Source organism: Bufo bufo, chromosome 4 (genome assembly GCF_905171765.1).
Source record: "Bufo bufo chromosome 4, aBufBuf1.1, whole genome shotgun sequence".
Taxonomy (NCBI): Eukaryota; Metazoa; Chordata; class Amphibia; order Anura; family Bufonidae; genus Bufo; species Bufo bufo.
The window spans coordinates 633,041,451-633,066,162 of NC_053392.1; the positions used below are offsets into that span (position 1 = coordinate 633,041,451).

At 45.1% G+C, this 24,712-nt stretch overlaps 2 protein-coding genes across 2 annotated transcripts; both read left to right on the forward strand.

The window, feature by feature from the left end:
- The first annotated feature begins 21,893 nt into the window (after positions 1 to 21,893).
- LOC120999404 (histone H1B-like) lies at positions 21,894 to 22,532 on the forward strand. The gene has a single exon (XM_040430285.1). It carries the CDS (start codon positions 21,894 to 21,896, stop codon positions 22,530 to 22,532), a length of 639 nt encoding a protein of 212 aa, XP_040286219.1.
- Positions 22,533 to 23,804: 1,272 nt separating this feature from the next.
- On the forward strand, positions 23,805 to 24,228 carry LOC120999844 (histone H2A type 1-like). The gene has a single exon (XM_040430864.1). The coding sequence runs from the start codon at positions 23,830 to 23,832 to the stop codon at positions 24,220 to 24,222; it is 393 nt and encodes a 130-aa protein (XP_040286798.1). The 5' UTR covers positions 23,805 to 23,829; the 3' UTR covers positions 24,223 to 24,228.
- The last annotated feature ends 484 nt before the right edge of the window (positions 24,229 to 24,712 follow it).

The following is a 24,712-nucleotide window of genomic DNA, read 5'->3' on the forward strand; positions in this document are numbered from 1 at the left end:
TGGCTTCGGCAAAGAACTTAGACATCTCCTGATGGATTTCGGCCAAGAGGAAGAGATCATACAATGTCTTCGGGAGTCGGAAAAGCAAGCCACCATTCAACTCACCCATGACCGAACAAAGATTATCGCGGTTGCCACCGCATTGGACAAGGACTCAAAGGTTTCGTGGTGGGAGAGTCTTTTCGGATACAATCCAAAGGCAACGTCATTTTTCAATTTATTGATTCACCCGGTGATAGTGCTTCTGTTTCTGGTTGGACTCATGTACCTTGGACTATGGTGGATGTATCGGAGAGTCAAGAGACTAACGGACCAACTAAACCAGAACCAGACGGCACTTCACGAAAACAACCGCCGAAGGCTCAGGACTTGACGTCACAAAAAGTCCTGAGGCCTAATCGCCCAAAGAACAAGACAATTGGACTGAACTCTTGGATTTAGGGGGGGGGGGGGGGGGGTTGGTGTGTGAATAGGTGGTGTGAATGGGGATAAGATTAGGGCACGATAGGGATCTGGTTTCCATTTGCCACTTTGACCCCTGAACGGTAAGGATCATAAGGGAATAACCTGGATGTGTAGTGTAACGGAGGTATTCCCGTTGTTAGAATTTAGGTACCGTGACATCACCTCTATTGAAAGAAAAACATATATATATATCTGACCTGCCTTGTAAAGACCGATTCAGCTGTCCATGGGAGAACCGCACCCATCCTTCGATCAAGATGGAACAAGTCAGGCTTAAGAGTTGGCGCAGAATAGAGACTGAGACTGTAAGGGTGGACCCACTCCAGATTCCTTGGGCGTGGACTACACCTGAAGATCGACAGCAATGCCGAGACAGCGAGGGTGTGGTCATTCTAAACTTATCAGGAGTGACCGACACCGGAAGAGTGAGAGAAAGACAAGTCAAAGACAGCGAGGGTGTGGTCATTCTAAACTTATCAGGAGTGACCGACACCGGAAGAGTGAGAGAAAGACAAGTCAAAGACTGCGAGGGTCAAGCCACTCCGAAAGTCCAGAAAGAAATGACAGCAGGAGGGGCTAACACCGTAACAGTCGAGGCAGAAGAGAGTTCCTGGGAAACAAAGACGACGGTGTATCCTGTGGATGGAGGAGTCGGTTACGGTGAAGGGCAGGTCGGAGAAAGTCGTTGGGTTAGATGATGTCTAGGTACCTAAGAGACAGGGTGCACTCCGGTTTTCCTGGACCATCACCGAGGATGGGGTTGAGGGGGGCAAAAGATGCCTCCACCCTTCCCCCAAGATATTGTCGTATCACCGACAACAGGGGGATTGTTGAGGAAGGGTGGCAGGTATACATAAATATATATGCATGCCTACTGGACATGCATATATATATATATGTTAGCGGTGCATAATGTTCCCCTCAGAGGGCGATGTGCGCAGACGTGCGCAGCACCTGCGCCCATCCGCCTCTGATATTCCCCAGGGGCTCATTCATGCCCCTGTGGGAATTCATATAATGTGCCCCCTGATATATATGCACGTGCCCCCTTAATAGATATATGTATTACTTATAGGCCCCCTGTATCATATAGGCCCCCGGTATCATAAGGCCCCCTGTATCATATATGCCCCCTGTATCATACCATATAAATCCCCCCCCTACATGGACACAGATGCATCAATGTAAATGTGCCCCAAGCATTTACATTGATGTAATCTGGGTGAAGGCGCCAGAATGACCGGACAAGGTCCGGTCATTCTGGTGAACTCAAAAGGATTCAAATTCAATAGAATTTGAATCCTTTTGTTCTAATTATCTGCGGCTCTGCTGGAGATAATTAGGCATAATAGAGAGAGAGGAGATACCTCCGCTCCCTCTATTATGTGCATTCTGGCATCGCAATTACCATTGCGATGTCCAGAATGCTGAGAGCTACAGGCGGGAGATCAAAGGGTCTCCCGCCTGTCAGCAAGTGCACGCGGCCCTGCGGTGCGCGTGCAGGGACGCGCGGGCAGGCGCGGTGACGTCATCTCACCGCGCCGGCCCACGTGTCCTGCACTGTGGTGCGCGCTCGCGCGCCGCTGTGTGGGCGGTACGGCAGTGCGGGCGGCCGGACATATAAGTCCGGCAGGCCTGCACTGGGTAGAAGAGAGCCGGCCGCCCACCCACCCTGAAGGAAGGAGACCCCCTTGGACTAACGAGCACCCCTAGACGAACGAGCGACCCCTGGACAATGAGCATTAACCCTAAGTATCTCTATATACCCCCCCTGCACTATATCTATATACCCTCCGGACCCCCCTGCACTATATCTATATACCCTCTGGACCCCCCTGCACTATCTCTATATACCCCCCCGGACCCCCTGCACTATCTATATACCCCCCGGACCCCCCTGCACTATCTATCTGATATATATATCCCCCCTGCACTATATAAATCCCCTGGTAACCCTCACTATATACCCTCCTGCTATCCCCTGGTAACCCTCACTATATACCCTCCCGCTATCCCCTGGTATATGTCCCCTGGACACTACATACCCCTGATAACCCTACCCCACATACCCCTGGTAACCCTCTGTATCCCTACCCCTTTACCCCTATTACCCCCGATCCTGGTAACCCTTTACACCCCTTGTTGCCCTGATTCCTGATACCCTAATCCCCTCCCGCGGTATATTTGTGCTTGGTGGTCGGCTTGTAATACCACCATCTACCTTCATCTGCCCCATAGGGATAGTATACAGTACTAGGTGGGTGGGCTGTTAATATTGAATGTGTGTATCGTATAGTTAGTTTACGGGTGGAATTGGGAACGTGTAGTGTAGTTGAGTACTGTATATGTAGTGCTGTGTATTTACTGTATTGCGTGCTTAGTGTTTAGTATTAATAAATACTGGGTTTGGTTTATAACTATCTGTGTGGCGTGTAGTTATTGGCGATAGTTAGTTAGTAAGGCGCATGCAGCTAGCTTAGTGATCAGTGTAAAGTATAGCGAAGGTATTGTTATTATTATATAAAGGCATAAATAGGCGGAGTCATGAATAGACGGCTCCTCCTGTTTATGAATATTAATTATCGATATTTGCATAAATATCAGTCGGTGACCAATCTTCTTATGTCGGGAGATTTCTTGGCAACCTTAGACCTCAAGGATGCTTATCTCCATATTCCCATCCATCCTGGGTCCAGAAGGTTCTTAAGGATCGCGGTAAACATCGGGGGGGGTCCTAAAACATTTTCAGTTTCTGGCCCTCCCGTTTGGGATTTCTTCAGCCCCACACACTTTCACCAAAGTGGTGGTCTCTGTGGTGGCCGCGCTAAGGCTTCAGGGCCTGAGTATAGTTCCATACCTGGACGACTGGCTCCTCAGAGCTCCTTCCCAAGCGATCCTGTCCTAACACATCCAACAGGCTGTCACATTCCTGCATCTGTTGGGATGGATAATCAATTGGGACAAATCCCAACTTCAACCAGCCACCTCGGTAAGGTTCCTGGGGTTCATGGTGGATTCAGTCAGGATGATGATTCATCTCACTCCCGAAAGAAGGCAATCCGTGCAACAGACAGCCCGTTCTCTTTCTGTACCAAAACAGGTAACGATTCGAACATGGATGAAAATGTTGGGACTAATGTCTTCAACCGCTCAGGCGGTACCTTGGGCATTATGGCATCTACGTCCGCTCCAGTCGGAAGTACTAGCCAAGTGGAATCACAGTCCAGTGGGACTCAATTCCGTGCTCTCCCTGCCTTACAAAGTCCGATCCTCTTTAAGTTGGTGGTCCCACCTCAAGGATGGCAAGTCCCTGATCCAGCCCTCTTGGATCATACTTACTTCAGACGCATCCCTAGTAGGCTGGGATGCGCATCTTCAGGGCATGACAGCCCAGTGATCTTGGACACCTCAGTAGAGGTTATTGTCATCCAATCTACTGGAGATCAGAGCAATCAGACTAGCTCTTTTTCATTTTGCTCCCTTCATTCGAGAAGGGTGGGCACCGGGGAAGGCAGTGAAGGTACAATCAGACAGCATGACCGCTGTGCTGTATATCAACAAGCAGGGAGGCACGAGGTCACAAAGTCTCCTGAGAGAGATAGGGGTGATATTGGATTGGGCAGAACTGAACCTCACCCACTTATCAGCCGTTCACATTCGCGGAGTTCTCAATGTGATTGCGGATCGCCTGAGCCGAGGTCTTCCAACCGGAGAATGGTCACTTCATCCAGAGGTCTTCAAGGAGATAACGCTCAGGTGGGGCATGCCAGAGATCGATCTCATGGCAACGAGGTTCAACACCAAGGTGGAGAGGTATTGCTCCCTTTACAGGGAGGACAACCCGGTGGCTATAGATGCTCTGTCAATCCCATGAAGGTTCAGGCTGGCCTACATCTTCCCTCAAATTTCCTTGATACCAAGGGTCTTGATGAAAATCAGGCAGGACCAAGCGTCAGTTATCGCCATTATCCCATACTGGCCGAAAAGAGCTTGGTTTACCCAACTCTTACAGATGAGTCGGGGTCAATTTCTGAGGCTTCCCCCAGAGAGAGTACTGGTGTCGGGGGACACCCAGATCTCCTCAAATCTTCAAATGTTCAACCTGACGGCCTGGAGGTTGATCAGTCCCTTCCAAGGATAGAAGGTGTGGCGAAACCAACCTCGCCACTGGGTTTTGGAGAGGACTGGCTGCTGGCCTCTTGCCCCTGGATTATGGGCCATATACTAACTTTTAAACCCCTGAACCTATTCAAGTGAATTTTGGATAGGTTTGTCCCCACGTTATACTGTTTGAATTAATGTAAGTTATATGTATGGCCAATGTAAACTCACAAAGTTGTAACAATTTATAATAAGTGTAACTTGTCAGCTTGGGAGGAATATGCTGGGTGTGTTTCTATGGTGCCATTGTCCCATTGTGTGTTTAAAATGGTGATGTCTGTTCTGTTGTCCTCACATGTGTATTGGCGAGCTCCCTTTTGTCCTGAGAGATAATTAGATTGCTCCTCAGATTGTCTCCGGGACAGAGAGGAGGAGACCATGATGCATTGTGGGGATATGTTGTCTTATGTCACAGTCTTCATTCTGGTCCTCTGGGGGCGTGAACGATTGGTTGCTGTAGTTACATTGTATGTGTTGTAAATTACTGATTGGTTGTATTTCAAACCCCTGTGGGCAGTACTATGTTTGTGATTTATGAATAAAAAAGGCTGTACGTGAAGTACAGTCAGACCACTGTTTGACCCTCAACACGGAGCCTTGTCTCGTTATTGGGGGGATCCGCTGTATGCTGTTAGAAGACCGATTGCCAGGATTGTATGCTTTTCCTGTTCGTCTGCTAGCAGCTATTCGTGAGGTTCCAGTTTGGAGTGCTATTTTGTATCCAGTTCGGGAATTTGGTGTCCTGCAGTAGCTGTGCCTGTCTCTCAGAAAGGGGCTTATCGCCTAAACGGATTTTAACCCCTTGTCTGCTGAAACGGTCCGTTACATTGGTGGCAAGCAGCGGGATCGTTCCTACAGCCAGAAGGACAGCTACAAAGAAACATCATTCCCTGGAATTACAATTTGAGGGCAACGCATGTCCCAGTACAGCGACCCTGACAGCACCAGAATGGAAACAGCAGTGGAGTACGATGAGGTTGTCAAGGATGACCGAGATGCAGTCCGCAAAGGCATCTGGTACCAGGTACTGGGTATTGTGGAGTATATGCAGGACGAGAGACTCCCCACGGAAGACCAGCGGCTGCAGAAGCGAGTAGCCCTGCGGATGCCCTTCCTGGGAGAGCAGCCCCGGGAGGAATGGGTAAAGGAATTGGAACTCCTAGCATGGCGGGAGCTGTGGCTGGAAGATGCCTACCAGGCGCTCTGGTGGTATGGGGCACAGTACCTACCCAGGACAGCTGAGCATGACAAGCCGGAGGGAGAGGAGTTTGATGGTCCTGGCTTGTTATGGGAGACCTTTTCAGAGCTGGAGTTTGGGAGCCCTACACAAGCCCGGTTCCATGATCTCTTGGAATGGAGGGAGAGCAGGTATGACTGGGACGACACTCATGAGATTGAGCAGGACCTGGTCCACCTGGTGACCCGGGAGATGGAGCTGGAACAGGGCTACCAGCAACTGTTCCACGCCAGTGAGAAGGCTCAGCAGGACAGTAAGGTGACAGACCCAGTCTCCATTCCCCAGCGGCAGTGTGAATTGCAGGGAATTGGGAGCCCAGTCTCCATTCCCCAGCGGCAGTGTGAAGTGCAGGGAGAGGAGAGCAGCATCCTCCCTCCCCAGCGGCAGGCTGAGTTACAGGGGGCAGAGGTAGTAGTTCCTGCCCCCCAGCAGCAGAGTGATATGCCGGGATGGCAGTGTGAAATGCAGGGAGAGGAGAGCAGCGTCCTCCCTCCTCAGCGGCAGGCGGAGTTACAGGGGGCAGAGACAGTCGGTCCTGTCCCCCAGCGGCAGAGTGTCCAGCAGGGAATAGAGAGCCCAGTCTCCTTTCCCCAGCAGCAGGTCACTGTATTGGGAGCGGAGACGGTCGGTCGCCCTCCCCAGCGGCTGGAAGTATGTATGGGAGAGGAGCTCATTACCCCCTCTCCCCAGCGGCAGCTTAACGCACCAGGGGGACAAAGTAAGCCCCACAACAGTGCAGATGGGACCGTGGTCTCTGCACTTACAGCACAGGGGGTAGAGACAGTCAGTCTCCCCCTCCAACAACCAGGCTCCAACCAGGCTTCTTCCGTGGTAGCGCTGGCACCAGGGCAGAGTTCCGCTGATCCCTGCCCACAAAGCAACCTCCACTCCAAGCCAGGGAGCAACACAGAGACCGGGAGTACCAGCTTCCAACATAACCTTGGTGGACTCACTGGACAGAGACAGGCTACCAAATGCAACAGGTCCAGTATTGGGTTGTGGGTGGGCTGCCAGACTAACTCAGGTACCGACCGGCGTGAGGTCAGGTATCTGGTTAGTCTTCCCTGGGGGGGGGAGATGTGTGGCGAAACCAACCTCGCCACTGGGTTTTGGAGAGGACTGGCTGCTGGCCTCTTGCCCCTGGATTATGGGCCATATACTAACTTTTAAACCCCTGAACCTATTCAAGTGAATTTTGGATAGGTTTGTCCCCACGTTATACTGTTTGAATTAATGTAAGTTATATGTATGGCCAATGTAAACTCACAAAGTTGTAACAATTTATAATAAGTGTAACTTGTCAGCTTGGGAGGAATATGCGGGTGTGTTTCTATGGTGCCATTGTCCCATTGTGTGTTTAAAATGGTGATGTCTGTTCTGTTGTCCTCACATGTGTATTGGCGAGCCCCCTTTGTCCTGAGAGATAATTGGATTGCTCCTCAGATTGTCTCCGGGACAGAGAGGAGGAGACCATGATGCATTGTGGGGATATGTTGGCTTATGTCAAAGTCTTCATTCTGGTCCTCTGGGGGCGTGAACGATTGATTGCTGTAGTTACATTGTATGTGTTGTAAATTACTGATTGGTTGTATTTCAAACCCCTGTGGGCAGTACTATGTTTGTGGTTTATGAATAAAAGAGGCTGTACGTGAAGTACAGTCAGACCACTGTTTCACCCTCAACACGGAGCCTTGTCTCGTTATTGGGGGGATCCGCTGTATGCTGTTAGAAGACCGATTGCCAGGATTGTATGCTTTTCCTGTTCGTCTGCTGGCAGCTATTCGTGAGGTTCCAGTTTGGAGTGCTATTTTGTATCCAGTTCGGGAATTTGGTGTCCTGCAGTAGCTGTGCCTGTCTCTCAGAAAGGGGCTTATCGCCTAAACGGATTTTAACCCCTTGTCTGCTGAAACGGTCCGTTACAGAAGGGCTATCAGGGTCTGTCTTGAGAACCTTAGAGCACTCCAGATCAGAAGCTACCAATAAGGCCTACTCCAGAATCTGGAAGATCTTTTCATCCTGGTGTACAAGGCATCAGCAAACATCCGCTGAAGCTTCCATCCCGATAATTCTCTTAATTTCTTCAAGACGGTCTGGACCGGGGGCTATCACCAGCTACCCTTAAAGTGCAGATTTCAGCAATCTCTGCTTGTCTCAACAGAGCTATTTCTCAAGACCCTCTTATCAAGAGATTCCTGAAGGGAGCCTCAAGATTAAAGCCTACAGTAATCAGACCTATCCCTGTTTGGGATTTATCGGTCGTGCTCAGGGGGTTATCATCTCCCCACTTTGAGCCCTTAGAGGAGCCGGGATTCAAGTTCCTGACCTGGAAGATCACCTTCTTGTTGGCTGTTACCTCTGCAAAGCGAGTTGGGGAACTCCAGGCTTTTTCTGCCTTTTGAGCCTTATACAAAGTTCCTGCAGGATCGGGTACTTCTCAAATTTTGCCTACTTTCATCCCAAAGGTTCCTTCCTTTGACAATATTAACCAGGTGATCTCCCTGCCAATGTTGGCTCCACCCCCCTCCTCTGAGGAAAGAGGGCTCCATACCCTCGACATTTCGAGATGTCTTAGGATTTACCTGGAACGCTCCAAGGTATTTAGGAAGGATGAAAACCTCCTTATCCTTTTTTCCGGTACCCATAAGGGGAGAAAAGCCTCTAAGCCCTCCATCAGTCGCTGGATTAAAGAGGCAATTCGGGATTCTTATATGTCTCAGGGCTCGGAGCCCCCTGAATTTGTAAGGGCCCACTCTACTCGAGCAGTGGCCACTTCTTTTGCAGAGAGAAGCTCGATCCCATTGGACGTGATCTGTAAGTCAGCTTCTTGGAGTTCTCACTCCACTTATATCTCACACTATAGAGTGGATACTAGAATACATAGTTATTCCTCATTTGGCCGGACAGTGTTATCTTCCGCCAGGCATGAGGACCCTCCCATGGGGGTTTCTACTTGCTAAATCCCCATCTGTGCTACTGGTTGGGATGTAAGGGAATCGTTAATTTCTAACGATAATTTGTTTTCCCTTAGTCCTAACAGTGGCACACAAATTTCTCCCCCTTTTTTAGTAATTGTGGTTATTTTTGTCTACTTATAATTACACGATGTCCGGAGGGTCACTCCCCTCTTTATTGGGGGCAGGGAGGGCGTATATATGTCAGTTTTTTATTATTTCATTAAAACTTCCACCTGTCCTAACCAGTCCACAGGGGCAGAATACCCCATCTGTGCCACTGTTAGGACTAAGGGAAAACAAATTATCGTTAGAAATTAACAATTTTATATACACAGCTGAGATTGTTATGCTGTTTTATTACTGAATGTTATTATCACTTTAGAACACGATTGGGTGAATATGTAAGGGGGGGATTTGACCTTTCTGGGGGACAACCCCTCAACCAATCCGGATTGAATGTTACACCTATATACAGTTGCAAGAAAAAGTATGTGAACCCTTTAGAATGATCTGGATTTCTGCACAAATTGGTCATAAAATGTGATCTGATCTTCATCTAAGTCACAACAATAGACAATCACAGTCTGCTTAAACTAATAACACACAAAGAATTAAATGTTACCAAGTTTTTATTGAACACACCATGTAAATATTAACAGTGTAGGTGGAAAAAGTATGTGAACCCCTAGACTAATGACATATCCAAGAGCTAATTGGAGTGAGGTGTCAGCCAACTGGAGTCCAATCTATGAGATGAGATTGGAGGTGTTGGTTACAGCTGTCCTGCCCTATAAAAAACACATAGAAACATAGAATGTGTCGGCAGATAAGAACCATTTGGCCCATCTAGTCTGCCCAATATATCTGAATCCTATGAATAGTCCCTGGCCCTATCTTATATGAAGGATGGCCTTATGCCTATCCCATGCATGCTTAAACCCCTTCACTGTATTTGCAGCTACCACTTCTGCAGGAAGGCTATTCCATGCATCCACTACTCTCTCAGTAAAGTAATACTTCCTGATATTACTTTTACACCTTTGCCCCTCTAATTTAAAACTGTGTCCTCTTGTGGTAGTTTTTCTTCTTGTAAATCTTCTCTCCTCCTTTACCGAGTTGATTCCCTTTATGTATTTAGCAGTTTCTATCATATCCCCTCTGTCTCTTCTTTCTTCCAAGCTATACATGTTAAGGTCCTTTAACCTTTCCTGGTAAGTTTTTTATCCTGCAATCCATGTACTAGTTTAGTAGCTCTTCTCTGAACTCTCTCTAGAGTATCTATATCCTTCTGGAGATATGGCCTCCAGTACTGCGCACAATACTCCAAGTGAGGTCTCACCAGTGTTCTGTACAGCGGCATAAGCACTTCACTCTTTCTACTGCTTATACCTCTCCCTATACATCCAAGCATTCTGCTGGCATTTGTGCTGCTCTATTACATTGTCTTCCCACCTTTAAGTCTTCTGAAATAATTACTCCTAAATCCCTTTCCTCAGATACTGAGGTCAGGACTGTGTCAAATATTCTATATTCTGCCCTTGGGTTTTTACGCCCCAGGTGCATTATCTTGCACTTATACACATTAAATTTCAGTTGCCAGAGTTCTGACCATTCTTGTAGTTTTCCTAAATCCTTTTCCATTTGGCGTTTCCCTCCAGGAACATCAACCCTGTTACATATCTTTGTGTCATCAGCAAAAAGACAAACCTTACCAGCGAGGCCTTTTGCGATATCACTTATGAAGATATTAAACAAAATTGGTCCCAGTACAGATCCCTGTGGAACCCCACTGGTAACATGACCTTGTTTTGAATGTTCTCAATTGACTACAACCCTCTGCTGTCTGTCACTCAGCCACTGCCTAATCCACTCAACAATATGGGAGTCCATGCTCAATGACTGCAGTTTATTGATAAGTCTTCTATGTGGGACAGTGTCAAAAGCCTTACTAAAATCTAGATATGCGATGTCTACTGCACCTCCACCGTCTATTATTTTAGTCACCCAGTCAAAAAAATCTATAAGATTTGTTTGACATGATCTCCCTGAAGTAAACCCATGTTGTTTTTCATCTTGCAATCCATGGGATTTTAGATGTTCCACAATCCTATCCTTTAATAGGGTTTCCATTAATTTGCCTACTATTGATGTCAGACTCACTGGTCTATAGTTGCTCGATTCCTCCCTACTACCTTTCTTGTGAATGGGCACGACATTTGCCAATTTCCAATCTTCCGGGACGACTCCTGTTACTAATGATTGGTTAAATAAATCTGTTAACGGTTTTGCCAGCTCACCACTAAGCTCTTTTAATAATTTTGGGTGTATCTCATCAGGCCCCTGTGACTTATCTGTCTTCACTTTAGACAGCAAACTTAGAACATCTTCCTCTGTAAAGACACATGCATCAAACGATTTATTAGTCATCCTTTCTAGTGGAGGTCCTTCTCCTTCTTTTTCTTTTGTAAAAACTGAACAGAAGTATTCATTAAGGCAGTCGGCTAGCCCTTTATTCTCTTCTACATACCTTCCATCCTTTGTTTTTAATTTAGTTATTCCTTGTTTTAATTTCCATTTTTCATTTATATATCTGAAGAATGTCTTATCCCCTTTTTTCATAGACTGAGCTAGTTTTTCTTCTGCCTGCGCTTTAGAAGTTCTTATAACTTGCTTGGCCTCTTTCTGCCTAATCTTGTAGATTTCCTTATCTTCATTGCTCTGGGGTTTTTTATATTTACAAAATGCTAGCTTTTTATTTTTAATGATTTGGGCCACTTCTGCTGAGTACCACAGTGGTCTCTTCCACACACCACAGTACCACAGTGGTGTGTGTTCATTCTTCTGAACAAGAAGAATGAACACTCACCAGTTCTGGGTTTGCTTTTCACAAGAAGCATTGCCTGATGTGAATGATGCCTCGCACAAAAGAGCTCTCAGAAGACCTACGATTAAGAATTGTTGACTTGCATAAAGCTGGAAAGGGTTATAAAAGTATCTCCAAAAGCCTTGCTGTTCATCAGTCCACGGTAAGACAAATTGTCTATAAATGGAGAAATTTCAGCATTGCTGCTACTCTCCCTAGGAGAGGCCATTCTGTAATGATGACTGCAAGAGCACAGGGCAGACTGCTCAATGAGATGAAGAAGAATCCTAGAGTGTCAGCTAAAGATGTACAAAAGTGGAATCAGCTCCTCCTCTGGCTGCCCTCTCCTCTCTCTCCCCACCTCGCTCCTGGATGTGAAGGAACGCCGATCCCAGACCAGACCAGCCCTGGCTAATCGAGCCTAGATGGGACCGAGAGCAACCTCCAGACGTGACCTCACTGATGTGACCTGCCCCTGGCTGCTTCGCCCTGCCATCTGCCGCGATCTGCTTTGACGCAGGATTAACAGTGCTGTCTGTTACTTTCCCTGAGCGGTCTCCCGCGACTCAAAGTGACCTGCTGCCTGCCGCTTCATCCTGCCGCCCGCCGCTGCCCTACGGTACCTGCCTTGATCCACTGCCTGCCTGCGGCCTAATTTGGGGAAGGAAGAGGGTGCGTATAAAGCAGAGGTATCTATGGTTGTCGGAGGCAGATGGGGGGCTGTCATTACCTTTTTTTCAAGGTTATTTTCTATGTGCACAGATTCAGCGTTGTTGTTTTTCAAAAGAGAGTTTACTTTCACGATATTTGACAAAAGTTTTTGATAAACCAGTTGATAATATCCTTGCATGTTTGGAGACTGGGTTTATGGGAATGAGGAGGTCCTGGCTGGTCCCGTGCTCACTGCAGAGGGTCTGGAACAGACTGAAGAAGATCCTTAAATCTTCCGGTCCGTTTGTTTTCACCCCTCTGTGGGAGAACAGGGGGCTGGAGGAGTTCTTCAAAATCACAGATTTTGGTTATTGGTTACGTAATGGTATTAACAGAGTGTCCGACCTTTTTTTTTTATGGGTCGCTTTAAATCACTTTTGGAATTTGGTTTTTCAGATAGTTCACCATTAGACTTATTTATGTATTCACGTTTGAAACATATATTTGAAACCTCTAGGAATAGGGGTTTATTTTTCCACGAGAGAATATATTTTTTGATTTTTGTGACACCCAGAAGTATGAAAAAGTGAAGTTATCTAGACTTTATGTGAAACTCCGAATGGCACTGGCAACTGTAACACCTTTCAAAAGTACAGATAAGTGGGAGCAAGAGTTGAACTGCCCCCCACTACAGTGGTCTACTATCTATAGGAACGTGAGAAGGGCGACAGCTTCCAGTGCGCATAGGTTAATCCAATTTAAGATCCTCCATAGACTCTACTATACGCCTAAAACCCAAGGAAAATTTCTCCAAAATAAAGATCGTGATTGCTGCTGCTCTAAATGTGGATATATTAATGCGGACTATGTCCACTTGCTTTGGAGCTGCAGCAAAATAAGAAGTTATTGGGATGAGGTTTTCGCTACCCTACAAAGGGAGAGTTCAATGAATTATAACCCGGGGATTTTGGTAGTGATCTTTGGAGATTATGGGTCAGATGTGGAAGTCCCGCCCCAGGTCAGACGGATTTGGATGCGGGGATTGATGGTCGCTAAAGCTATATTGATAAAGTATTGGGGCTCCGTCTCCCCGCCCTCAATAAGGGAGTGGGGTGCATACCTCCAAAAAATTAGGGTATATGAGGACATTGAAAGGAAACGGAGAGCCGCACGCAGAACTGCATAGCTATAATTAATACTGATACTATCCTATACAACAATGAATGGAGTGGACGGCAGCCAATGGGGGGGGGGGGGGGGGGGGGGGGGGGTTGATATAGTTATTATTATATATTATCTTGAGGGTGTTATTAGGATGTTGTGTAGAACTTTTCTTGTAAGGATGTCTATGATTGCCATGCTGGACACACCTCTGTGATTAATATTGTTTTATGTATTAATACTATGATCTGGAAAATAAAAATATATATTTATAATAAAAAATAAAAAAAGATGTACAAAAGTCCCTGTTAGCGAATCTACGATACGTAAAACACTGAACAAGAATGGATTTCATGGGAGGACACCACAGAGGAAGCCACTGCTGTCCAAAAAACCATTGCTGCACGTTTACAGTTTGCAGAAGAAGCACCTGGATGTTCCACAGCAGTACTGGCAAAATATTCTGTGGACAGATGAAACCAAAGTGGAGTTGTTTGGAAGAAACACACAACACTATGTGTGGAGAAAAAGAGGCCCAGCACACCAACATCAAAACCTCATCCCAACTGTGATGTATGGTGGTGGGGGGGGGGCATCATGGTTTGGGGCTGCTTTGCTGCGTCAGGGTCTGGACGGATTGCTATCATCAAAGGAAAAATGAATTCCCAAGTTTATCAAGACATTTTGCAGGAGAACTTGAGGCCATCTGTCCACCAGCTGAAGCTCAACAGAAGATGGGTGCTGCAACAGGACAACGACCCAAAGCATAGAAGTAAATCAACAACAGAATGGCTTAAACAGAAGACAATCCGCCTTCTGGAGTGGCCCAGTCAGAGTCCTGACCTCAACCCGATGGAGATGCTGTGGCATGACCTCAAGAAAGCGATTCACACCAGACATCCCAAGAATATTGCTGAACTGAAACAGTTCTGTAAAGAGGAATGGTGAAGAATTACTCCTGACCGTTGTGCACGTCTGATCTGCAACTACAGGAAACGTTTGGTGGAAGTTATTGCTGCCAAAGGAGGTTCAACCAGTTATTAAATCCAAGGGTTCACATACTTTTTCCACTGCACTGTGAATGGTTACATGGTGTGTTCAATAAAAACATGGTAACATTTAACTCTTTGTGTGTTATTAGTTTAAGCCGACTGTGATTGTCTATTGTTGTGACTTAGATGAAGATCAGATCACATTTTATGACCAATTTGTGCAGAAATCCAGATCATTCCAAAGGGTTCACATACTTCTTCTTGCAACCGTAAGTATTGAACTTCACTTGTAAACCACATGTAGCTGAGAAAGACCTGGGTGTCCAGACGTTGCTGTATCCTTTCAGTGTGATTAAACGCTAAGCTTTGATTCAAGAACAAGAGGGCCGCGACTTTTCTGAAGTTTTCTCTAAGTTTGAGGGTTCCCTGGCGCCGGGAGCTGACGCCACGAGCAGCGCCGCCATACCACGGACTATGTGTTCCAGGAAGTGGTGCTGTCCTATTCCATTTATTATGTGGAGCCCTCGGGAAGCACTAGGAGCATCCATCAACGGAGGTACCCAGTCGGGGTGCTAGGAGATCCGTTACAATACTATTCTGTACTATACTATGCTGTACTGTACTGTGCTGTACTATACTATGCTGTGCTGTACTATACTGTGCTGTACTATACTGTGCTGTACTATACTATGCTATAATATACTGTACTATACTATACTATACTATGCTGTACTATACTGTGCTGTACTATACTATACTATACTGTGCTGTACTATACTGTACTATACTATACTGTACTATACTATGCTGTACTATACTGTGCTGTACTGTGCTGTACTATACTGTGCTATACTATACTGTACTATACTATACTGTACTATACTATGCTGTACTATACTGTACTATACTATGCTGTACTATACTGTGCTGTACTATACTGTGCTGTACTATACTATACTGTGCTATAATATACTGTACTATACTATACTGTAATATGCTGTACTATACTGTGCTGTACTATACTGTGCTGTACTATACTGTACTATACTATACTATACTGTGCTGTACTATACTGTGCTGTACTATACTGTACTATACTATGCTGTACAATACTGTGTTATAAAATACTGTACTATACTATGCTGTGCTGTACTATACTGTGCTGTACTATACTGTACTATAATATACTGTACTATACTATGTTGTGCTGTACTATACTGTGCTGTACTATACTGTGTTGTACTATACTGTACTATACTATACTGTGCTGTACTATACTGTACTATACTATGCTGTACTATACTGTGCTGTACTATACTGCACTATAATATACTATACTATTCTGTGCTGTACTATACTGTGTTATAAAATACTGTACTATACTATGCTGTGCTGTACTATACTGTGCTGTACTATACTGTACTATAATATACTGTACTATACTATGTTGTGCTGTACTATACTGTGCTGTACTATACTGTGTTGTACTATACTGTGCTGTACTATACTGTGTTATACTATACTGTGCTGTACTATACTGTGCTGTACTATAATATACTGTACTATACTATACTGTACTATAATATACTGTGCTGTACTATACTGTACTATAATATACTGTACTATACTGTACTATACTATGCTGTGCTGCACTATACTGTGCTGTACTATAATATACTGTACTATACTGTACTATGCTGTGCTGTACTATACTGTGCTCTACTATACTGTACCATACTGTGCTGTACTATACTGTGCTGTACTATACTGTACTATACTGAACTATACTATACTGTACCATACAATACTGTACTATACTGTGCTATACTTTACTGTACTAAAATATACTGTACTATAATAAACTGTACTATACTATACTGTGCTGTACTATAATATACTGTACTATACTATACTATGCTGTACTATAATATACTGTACTATACTGTACTATAATAAACTGTACTATACTATACTGTGCTGTACTATAATATACTGTACTATACTATACTGTGCTGTACTATACTGTACTATACTGTGCTGTACTATAATATACTGTGCTGTACTATACTGTACTATAATATACTGTACTATAATAAACTGTACTATACTATACTGTGCTGTACTATAATATACTGTACTATACTATACTGTACTATACTATACTGTGCTGTACTATACTGTGCTGTACTATACTGTACTATACTATGCTGTACTATAATATACTGTACTATACTATGCTATACTGTGCTGTACTATAATATACTATACTATGCTATACTATGCTATACTGTGCTGTACTATAATATACTATACTATGCTATACTGTACTATAATGTGCTGCACTAAACTGCACTAAACTGTACTATATTATGCTGTACTATAATATACTGTACTATACTGTGCTGTACTATACTGTACTATAATATACTGTACTATACTGTGCTGTACTATACTATAATATACTGTGCTGTAATATACTGTACTGTACTATAATATATTGTACTCTACTATACTGTGCTGTACTATACTGTGCTATAGAATACTGTACTATACTATGCTGTGCTGTACTATACTGTGCTGTACTATACTATACTATAATATACTGTACTATGCTGTACTATAATATACTGTACTATACTGTGCTGTACTATAATGTACTATAATATACTGTACTATACTATACTGTACGATAATATACTGTACTATACTATGCTGTATAATACTGTACTATAATATATTGTACTGTACTATACTGTACTATAATATACTATACTATACTGTGCTATACTATACTGTACTATAATATACTGGACTCTACTGTGCTGTACTATAATATACTGTGCTATACTGTACTGTGTTGTAGTATACTATACTATAATATACTGTGCTGTACTATACTGTACTATACTATACTGTGCTGTACTATACTGTACAGTACTATAATATACTGTGCTATACTATACTGTACTATACTATGCTGGACTATACTATGCTGTACTATAATATACTGTGCTATACAATACTGTATTATAATATAATGTACTATACGATACTGTACTATACTATGCAGTACTATAATATACTGTACAATAATATACAATACTGTGCTGTACTATACTGTGCTATATTATACTGTGCTATATTATACTGTGCTATACTATTCTGTGCTGTACTATACTGTGTTGTGTTATACTGTACTATACTATACTGTGCTGTACTATACTGTGCTGTACTATACTATAATATACTGTACTATACTATACTGTACTATAATATACTGTGCTGTACTATACTGTACTATAATATACTGTACTATACTATGCTGTGATGCACTATACTGTGCTGTACTATAATATACTGTACTGTGCTGTACTATAATATACTGTACTATACTGTACTATGCTGTGCTGTACTATACTGTGCTGTACTATACTGTACCATACTGTGCTGTACTATACTGTACTATACTGAACTATACTGTACCATACAATACTGTACTATACTGTGCTATACTTTACTGTACTATAATATACTGTACTATAATAAACTGTACTATACTATACTGTGCTGTACTATAATATACTGTACTATACTAAGCTGTACTATAATATACTATACTATACTGTGCTGTACTATAATATACTGTACTATACTATACTGTGCTGTACTATACTATGCTGTACTATAATATACTGTACTATACTATACTGTGCTGTACTATAATATACTGTACTATACTATGCTGTACTATAATATACTGTACTATACTATACTGTACTATACTATGCTGTACTATAATATACTGTGCTGTACTATACTGTACTATAATATAATATACTGTACTATAATAAACTGTACTATACTATACTGTGCTGTACTATAATATACTGTACTATACTATACTGTACTATACTGTACTATACTATGCTGTACTATAATATGCTGTGCTATACTGTGCTGTACTATAATATACTATACTATGCTATACTATAATGTGCTGCACTAAACTGTACTATACTGTGCTATACTATACTGTACTATATTATGCTGTACTATACTGTACTATAATATACTGTACTATATTATGCTGTACTATACTGTGCTGTACTATACTATAATATACTGTGCTGTACTATACTATAATATACTGTGCTGTAATATACTGTACTGTACTATGCTGTACTATAATATACTGTACTATACTGTGCTGTACTATACTGTGCTATAGAATACTGTACTATACTATGCTGTGCTGTACTATACTGTGCTGTACTATACTATACTATTTTATACTGTACTATAATATACTGTACTGTACTATGCTGTACTATAATATACTGTACTATACAATACTGTGCTGTACTATAATATACTGTACAATACTGTTCTGTGCTATAATGTACTATAATATACTGTACTATACTGTACTATAATATACTGTACTATACTATGCTGTATAATACTGTACTATAATATATTGTACTGTACTATACTGTACTATAATATACTGGACTCTACTGTGCTGTACTATAATATACTGTGCTATACTATACTGTGCTGTACTATACTGTATAATACTGTACTATAATATATTGTACTGTACTATACTATACTGTGCTGTACTATAATATACTGGACTCTACTGTGCTGTACTATAATATACTGTACTACACTGTACTATACTATAGTATACTGTATTATACTGTGCTATACTATACTGTGCTGTACTATAATATACTATGCTGTACTATAATATACTATACTTTGCTGTACTATAATATACTGTGCTGTACTATAATATACTATACTATGCTGCACTATAATATACTGTACTATACTATGCTGTACTACACTGTACTATACTGTAGTATAATATACTGTACTATAATATACTATAATATACTGTACTATGCTGTACTATAATATACTGTGCTGTTCTATACTATACTGTGCTATACTATACTGTACTATAATATACTATACTTTGCTGTACTATAATATACTGTGCTGTACTATAATATACTGTACTATGCTGCACTATAATATACTGTACTATACTATGCTGTACTACACTGTACTATACTGTAGTATAATATACTGTACTATACTGTACTATAATATACTATAATATACTGTACTATGCTGTACTATAATATACTGTGCTGTTCTATACTATACAGTGCTGCACTATACTATAATATACTGTACTATACTGTCCTGTACTATACTGTGCTATCCTATACTGTACTATAATATACTGTACTATACTATGCTGCACTATAATATACTGTACTATACTGCACTATAATATACTGTACTATACAATACTGTCCTGTACTATACTATAATATACTATACTGTGCTGTCCTATACTATCCTGTACTATACTATTGCGTGCTGTACTATACTATACTATACTGTCCTGTACTATACTTTTCTATACTGTGCTGCACTATACTATACTGTGCTATACTATGCTGTACTATCATATACTGTGCTGTACTATAATATACTGTACTACACTGTACTATAGTATACTGTACTATACTATAATATACTATACTGTGCTATAATATACTATACTTTGCTGTACTATAATATACTGTACTATAATATACTAATATACTGTACTATAATATACTGTGCTGTTCTATTCTATACTGTACTATACTGTCCTGTACTATACTATACTGTGCTATCCTATACTGTACTATACTATAATATACTGTACTATGCTGCACTATAATATACTATACTGTCCTGTACTATAATATACTATACTGTGCTGTACTATACTATACTGTCCTATAATATACTATACTATACTATTATATACTGTACTATACTATAATATACTCTACTATACTATTATATACTATACTATAATATACTCTACTATACTATTATATACTGTACTATACTATACTCTACTATTATGTACTGTACTATAATATACTCTACTATACTATTATATACTGTACTACACTATACTGTCCTATACTATAATATACTATACTGTGCTGTCCTATAATATACTCTACTCTACTATGCTGTACTATACTATTATATACTGTGCTGTACTATACTATACTATTATATAATGTGCTGTACTATAATATTATATACTGTACTATACTATACTGTGCTGCACTATACTATATTATACTGTGCTGTACTATACTGTACTATAATATACTATAATATACTGTACTATACTATAATATACTCTACTATTATATACTGTACTCTACTATACTAAACTGTACTCTACTATTATGTACTGTACTATAATATACTCTACTATACTATTATATACTGTACTACACTATACTGTCCTATACTATAATATACTATACTGTGCTGTCCTATAATATACTCTACTATGCTGTACTATACTATTATATACTGTCCTGTACTATACTATTATATACTGTGCTGTATTATACTATTATATACTGTACTCTACTATACTATTATATACTGTGCTGTATTATACTATAATATACTGTACTATTATATACTATACTTTGCCGTATTGTACTGAGATTACGGAGGTGCAATGAGGGGGGTTATAGGGGCAGTTTTCTCTACTTTTCTTACTCCCCAGAATGTTTCCGGGGGTCAGTAAAGCGGGGTCCACACTTCTGGGGGGCGGGGCCATACTCTGCCCCATTGTACCGGCACCCCCTCTGCTGCAGCCAGGAGCCCAGGAGAGAAGTCCTCTGTCATCTGCGGAGCCCTGACCACAAGACGCATCTCTGCCCCCTGAGAGCCCTGTACACACATGAGGCGGCATCACTGCGGCGGGGAATGTGCGGGGACACGGAGCACTGGAGCCGGCAGGGAGCGGAGGCCGCCGCCTGTGTTACCCTCCCGGGCTCTCCGCGGCTCCAACTCCTCCCCGCAGCGTCCAAGCAGCTTCCTGCGGCCCCACCTTGTGGGAAAGAGCCCTGGGATGGGGACGAGGGCCGGGAAGAGAGGGAACGAGCCCCCGCAGCGGAGCCATCGGGCCGGATCCAGCCGGATGTGCAGAACGGCAGGCAGAGCGGGAGGACTGTGGCGGAGATCCCGGGGCCTGCTCCGGCCTCCTCCGCCACAGACGGCGACACACGGTGAGGGGGGATGTCCGGGAGGAGGAAGGCGCGGAGAAGGCGGCCTCTCCTGTCCGGTTCTAGCCGCTAAAGGGCTCTTCTCCCGGGCAGGGAAGCACAAGGGGAGAGCGGAGCTGCAGCCGGGCTGAGAGGGGTGAAGGCGGGGCCTGTGTCCAGTGTCAGCCAATAGACGCGCAGGAGGGCGGAGCTCGGCAGCCAATCACTGCGCAGCGCTCCACATATAAGAGGCGGTCCCGGCTCCGGCCTCAGTGTTTTCTCCAGGAGAAGTCTTTGTGTTTTCTCCCCACGTCTCACACGATGGCAGAGACCGCGCCAGCAGCCGCCGCTCCTCCTCCTCCCGCCGAAGCGGCCGCCAAGTCCAAGAAGCAGCCGAGGAAATCCGCCGCGGCAGCAGGGGGCGCCAAGAAAAGCAAGAAGCCGTCCGGTCCCAGCGTGTCCGAGCTCCTGGTCACAGCCGTGTCCGCCTCCAAGGAGCGCAGCGGGGTGTCTCTGGCCGCCCTGAAGAAGGCTCTGGCTGCCGGAGGATGCGATGTAGAGAAGAACAATAGCCGCATCAAGGTGGCCATCAGGGCTCTGGTCACCAAGGGGACCCTCACCCAGGTGAAGGGCAGCGGCGCCTCCGGCTCCTTCAAGCTCAACAAGAAGCAGCAGGAGACCAAGGACAAGGCGGCGGCCAAGAAGAAGAAGCCGGCGGCGGCCAAGAAACCTGCAGCTACTGCGGCCAAGAAACCCGCTAAATCCCCGAAGAAGCCCAAGAAGGCTCCGGCCAAGAGCCCGAAAAAGGCTAAGAAACCAGCCGCGGCCAAGAAAGCAGCCAAGAGCCCCAAGAAGCCGAAGGCTGCCCCCAAGAAGCTGGCCAAGAGTCCGGCTAAGAAGGCGGCCAAACCCAAGGCTGCCAAGAGTCCGGCTAAGAAAGCAGCGAAAGCCAAGAAGTAACCGGCGCCGCCCGCACCTCTCCCCCCAAAGGCTCTTCTCAGAGCCGCCACCTCCTCCTCAGACGAGCTCCACTCCGCCCTTCTGCCCTCGTTCTCCGCTCACAGCGGGCGGGGGCTCCGGCTCCTCTGCGGGAAGGGATAGGGGGCGGGTTAACCCTGTCAGCGCCGCTCTCTTCCGTCTATCAGGGACTCGCTGCTCGGCTGGTAGTGATGCCGCCGCTGAGTGTACTGTGCGTGCCGGGGGGTCCTTCTCCGGTGGGGAGCGGGAGAAGGCGGCCACTGACGGGTTAATACTGAGCAGGCTATGGGGGCGGGGCTATAGAACTAGTGCCTTGGCTTTTGAAATTCCCGCTCAATTACCGTCCAGGTAGAATTCAGCGGCCGTGGACAAGCTCCGCCCTCGGCTCATCTGAATGGATGGCTGTGAGTCCCGCCCCCCGGCTCTTCTGAATAAATACATGTGAGCTGCGCCCCTCCTGCTGCTCCGCCCCCGGCTCAAGTTAATAGAATAGTTGTGAGCCCCGCCCTCGGCTCAGCTGAATGGATGATGTGAGCCCCGCCCCTCCTGCTGCTCAGTCCCCGTCTCAGCTGAATGAATGGTTGTGAGCCCCTCCCCGCTCCTGCTGTCTCCTCCCCCTCCCCGCCCCCTGCTCTTCTCAGAGCCCCCACCTTCTCTAGGACGGAGCTGCCGCATTGTGTGAATACATGGAAGCCTCATGTCCGAGGCGGATTATTCCCTCATTATAGACCACTGATCGGGAGGATGAGGGGAGTAGTGATCGGCCAGAGAGAAGGATGGGGGGGAGTAGTGATCGGCCAAGAGAAGGATGGGGGGAGTAGTGATTGGACACCGAGGATGGGGGAGTAGTGATCGGCCAGAGAGAAGGATGGGGGGGAGTAGTGATCGGCCAGAGAGAAGGATGGGGGGGAGTAGTGATCGGACACTGAGGATGGGGGGAGTAGTGATCGGCCAGTGAGGAGGATGGGAGGGGGGAGTAGTGATCGGCCAAAGAGAAGGATGGGGGGAGTAGTGATTCGACATTGAGGAGGAGGAGGTAGTGAAGGACGAGTGGCTGGATGGATGCACAGAGCCGGGCACTCGGGGATACACCGGCGCTATGGGGGCGTGTCCTCACAAGCCTTTCCAGGTTATCTGCTCCCTCATTGGCTGCAGGCTTTGGCGCTGAAAACTGGGTTTGTATTCGGCCAATCACAGAGGAGTTCTCCTGCGCCATCCGGGTATAAGAAGTGACGGGCGGAGCGGGGCTGTCAGTCTCATCTGTACAGAGAAGAGGACGATGTCTGGACGCGGCAAACAAGGAGGCAAAGTCCGGGCTAAGGCCAAGACCCGCTCCTCCCGGGCAGGGCTCCAGTTCCCGGTCGGCCGAGTGCACAGGCTCCTCCGCAAGGGCAACTACGCCCAGAGGGTGGGCGCCGGCGCTCCCGTCTACTTGGCCGCTGTGCTCGAGTATCTCACCGCCGAGATCCTGGAGCTGGCCGGCAATGCCGCCCGCGACAACAAGAAGACCCGCATCATCCCCCGCCACCTGCAGCTGGCCGTGCGCAACGACGAGGAGCTCAACAAGCTGCTGGGCGGCGTCACCATCGCCCAGGGAGGCGTCCTGCCCAACATCCAGGCCGTGCTGCTGCCCAAGAAGACCGAGAGCACCAAGTCGGCCAAGAGCAAGTGAGCCCGGCTCTGCTGCTGCTGTGCCCCCCGGAACCAAAGGCTCTTCTCAGAGCCCCCCACATGGTCTGTACGACTGAGCTGGCGATGCCGCTGATCTCCGCTCTGGAGGAGGCGTCACACAGGGCCACTTACCGCTCCTGACCTGCTGCGAGTACGGGCGTCACACAGGGCCACTTACCGCTCCTGACTAGAGATGGGAAGTTTGGATCTTTGGCTCCAGTTGCTGACAAGTGACCCGGATGGGTAATAAGTGTCCGATCAGTGGTGACCGGACTGAGGACTAGGAAGGGGGGGGGGGGCGCTCTATTCTATGGACAGCACTGCGGGGGCTTTATACTGCTGCAGCCGGTCAGAGACTCCGTGTATTGTTCTAGGAGGAGTCGGATCATTGGATTCTTCTCCTGCTCCCGATCCTCCAGCAGTGGAGATGGCGGGGGGCAGGGAGGATGGAGGCGGTTATCGGTCCCGTTCAGCGAGTCCCTGATAGACGG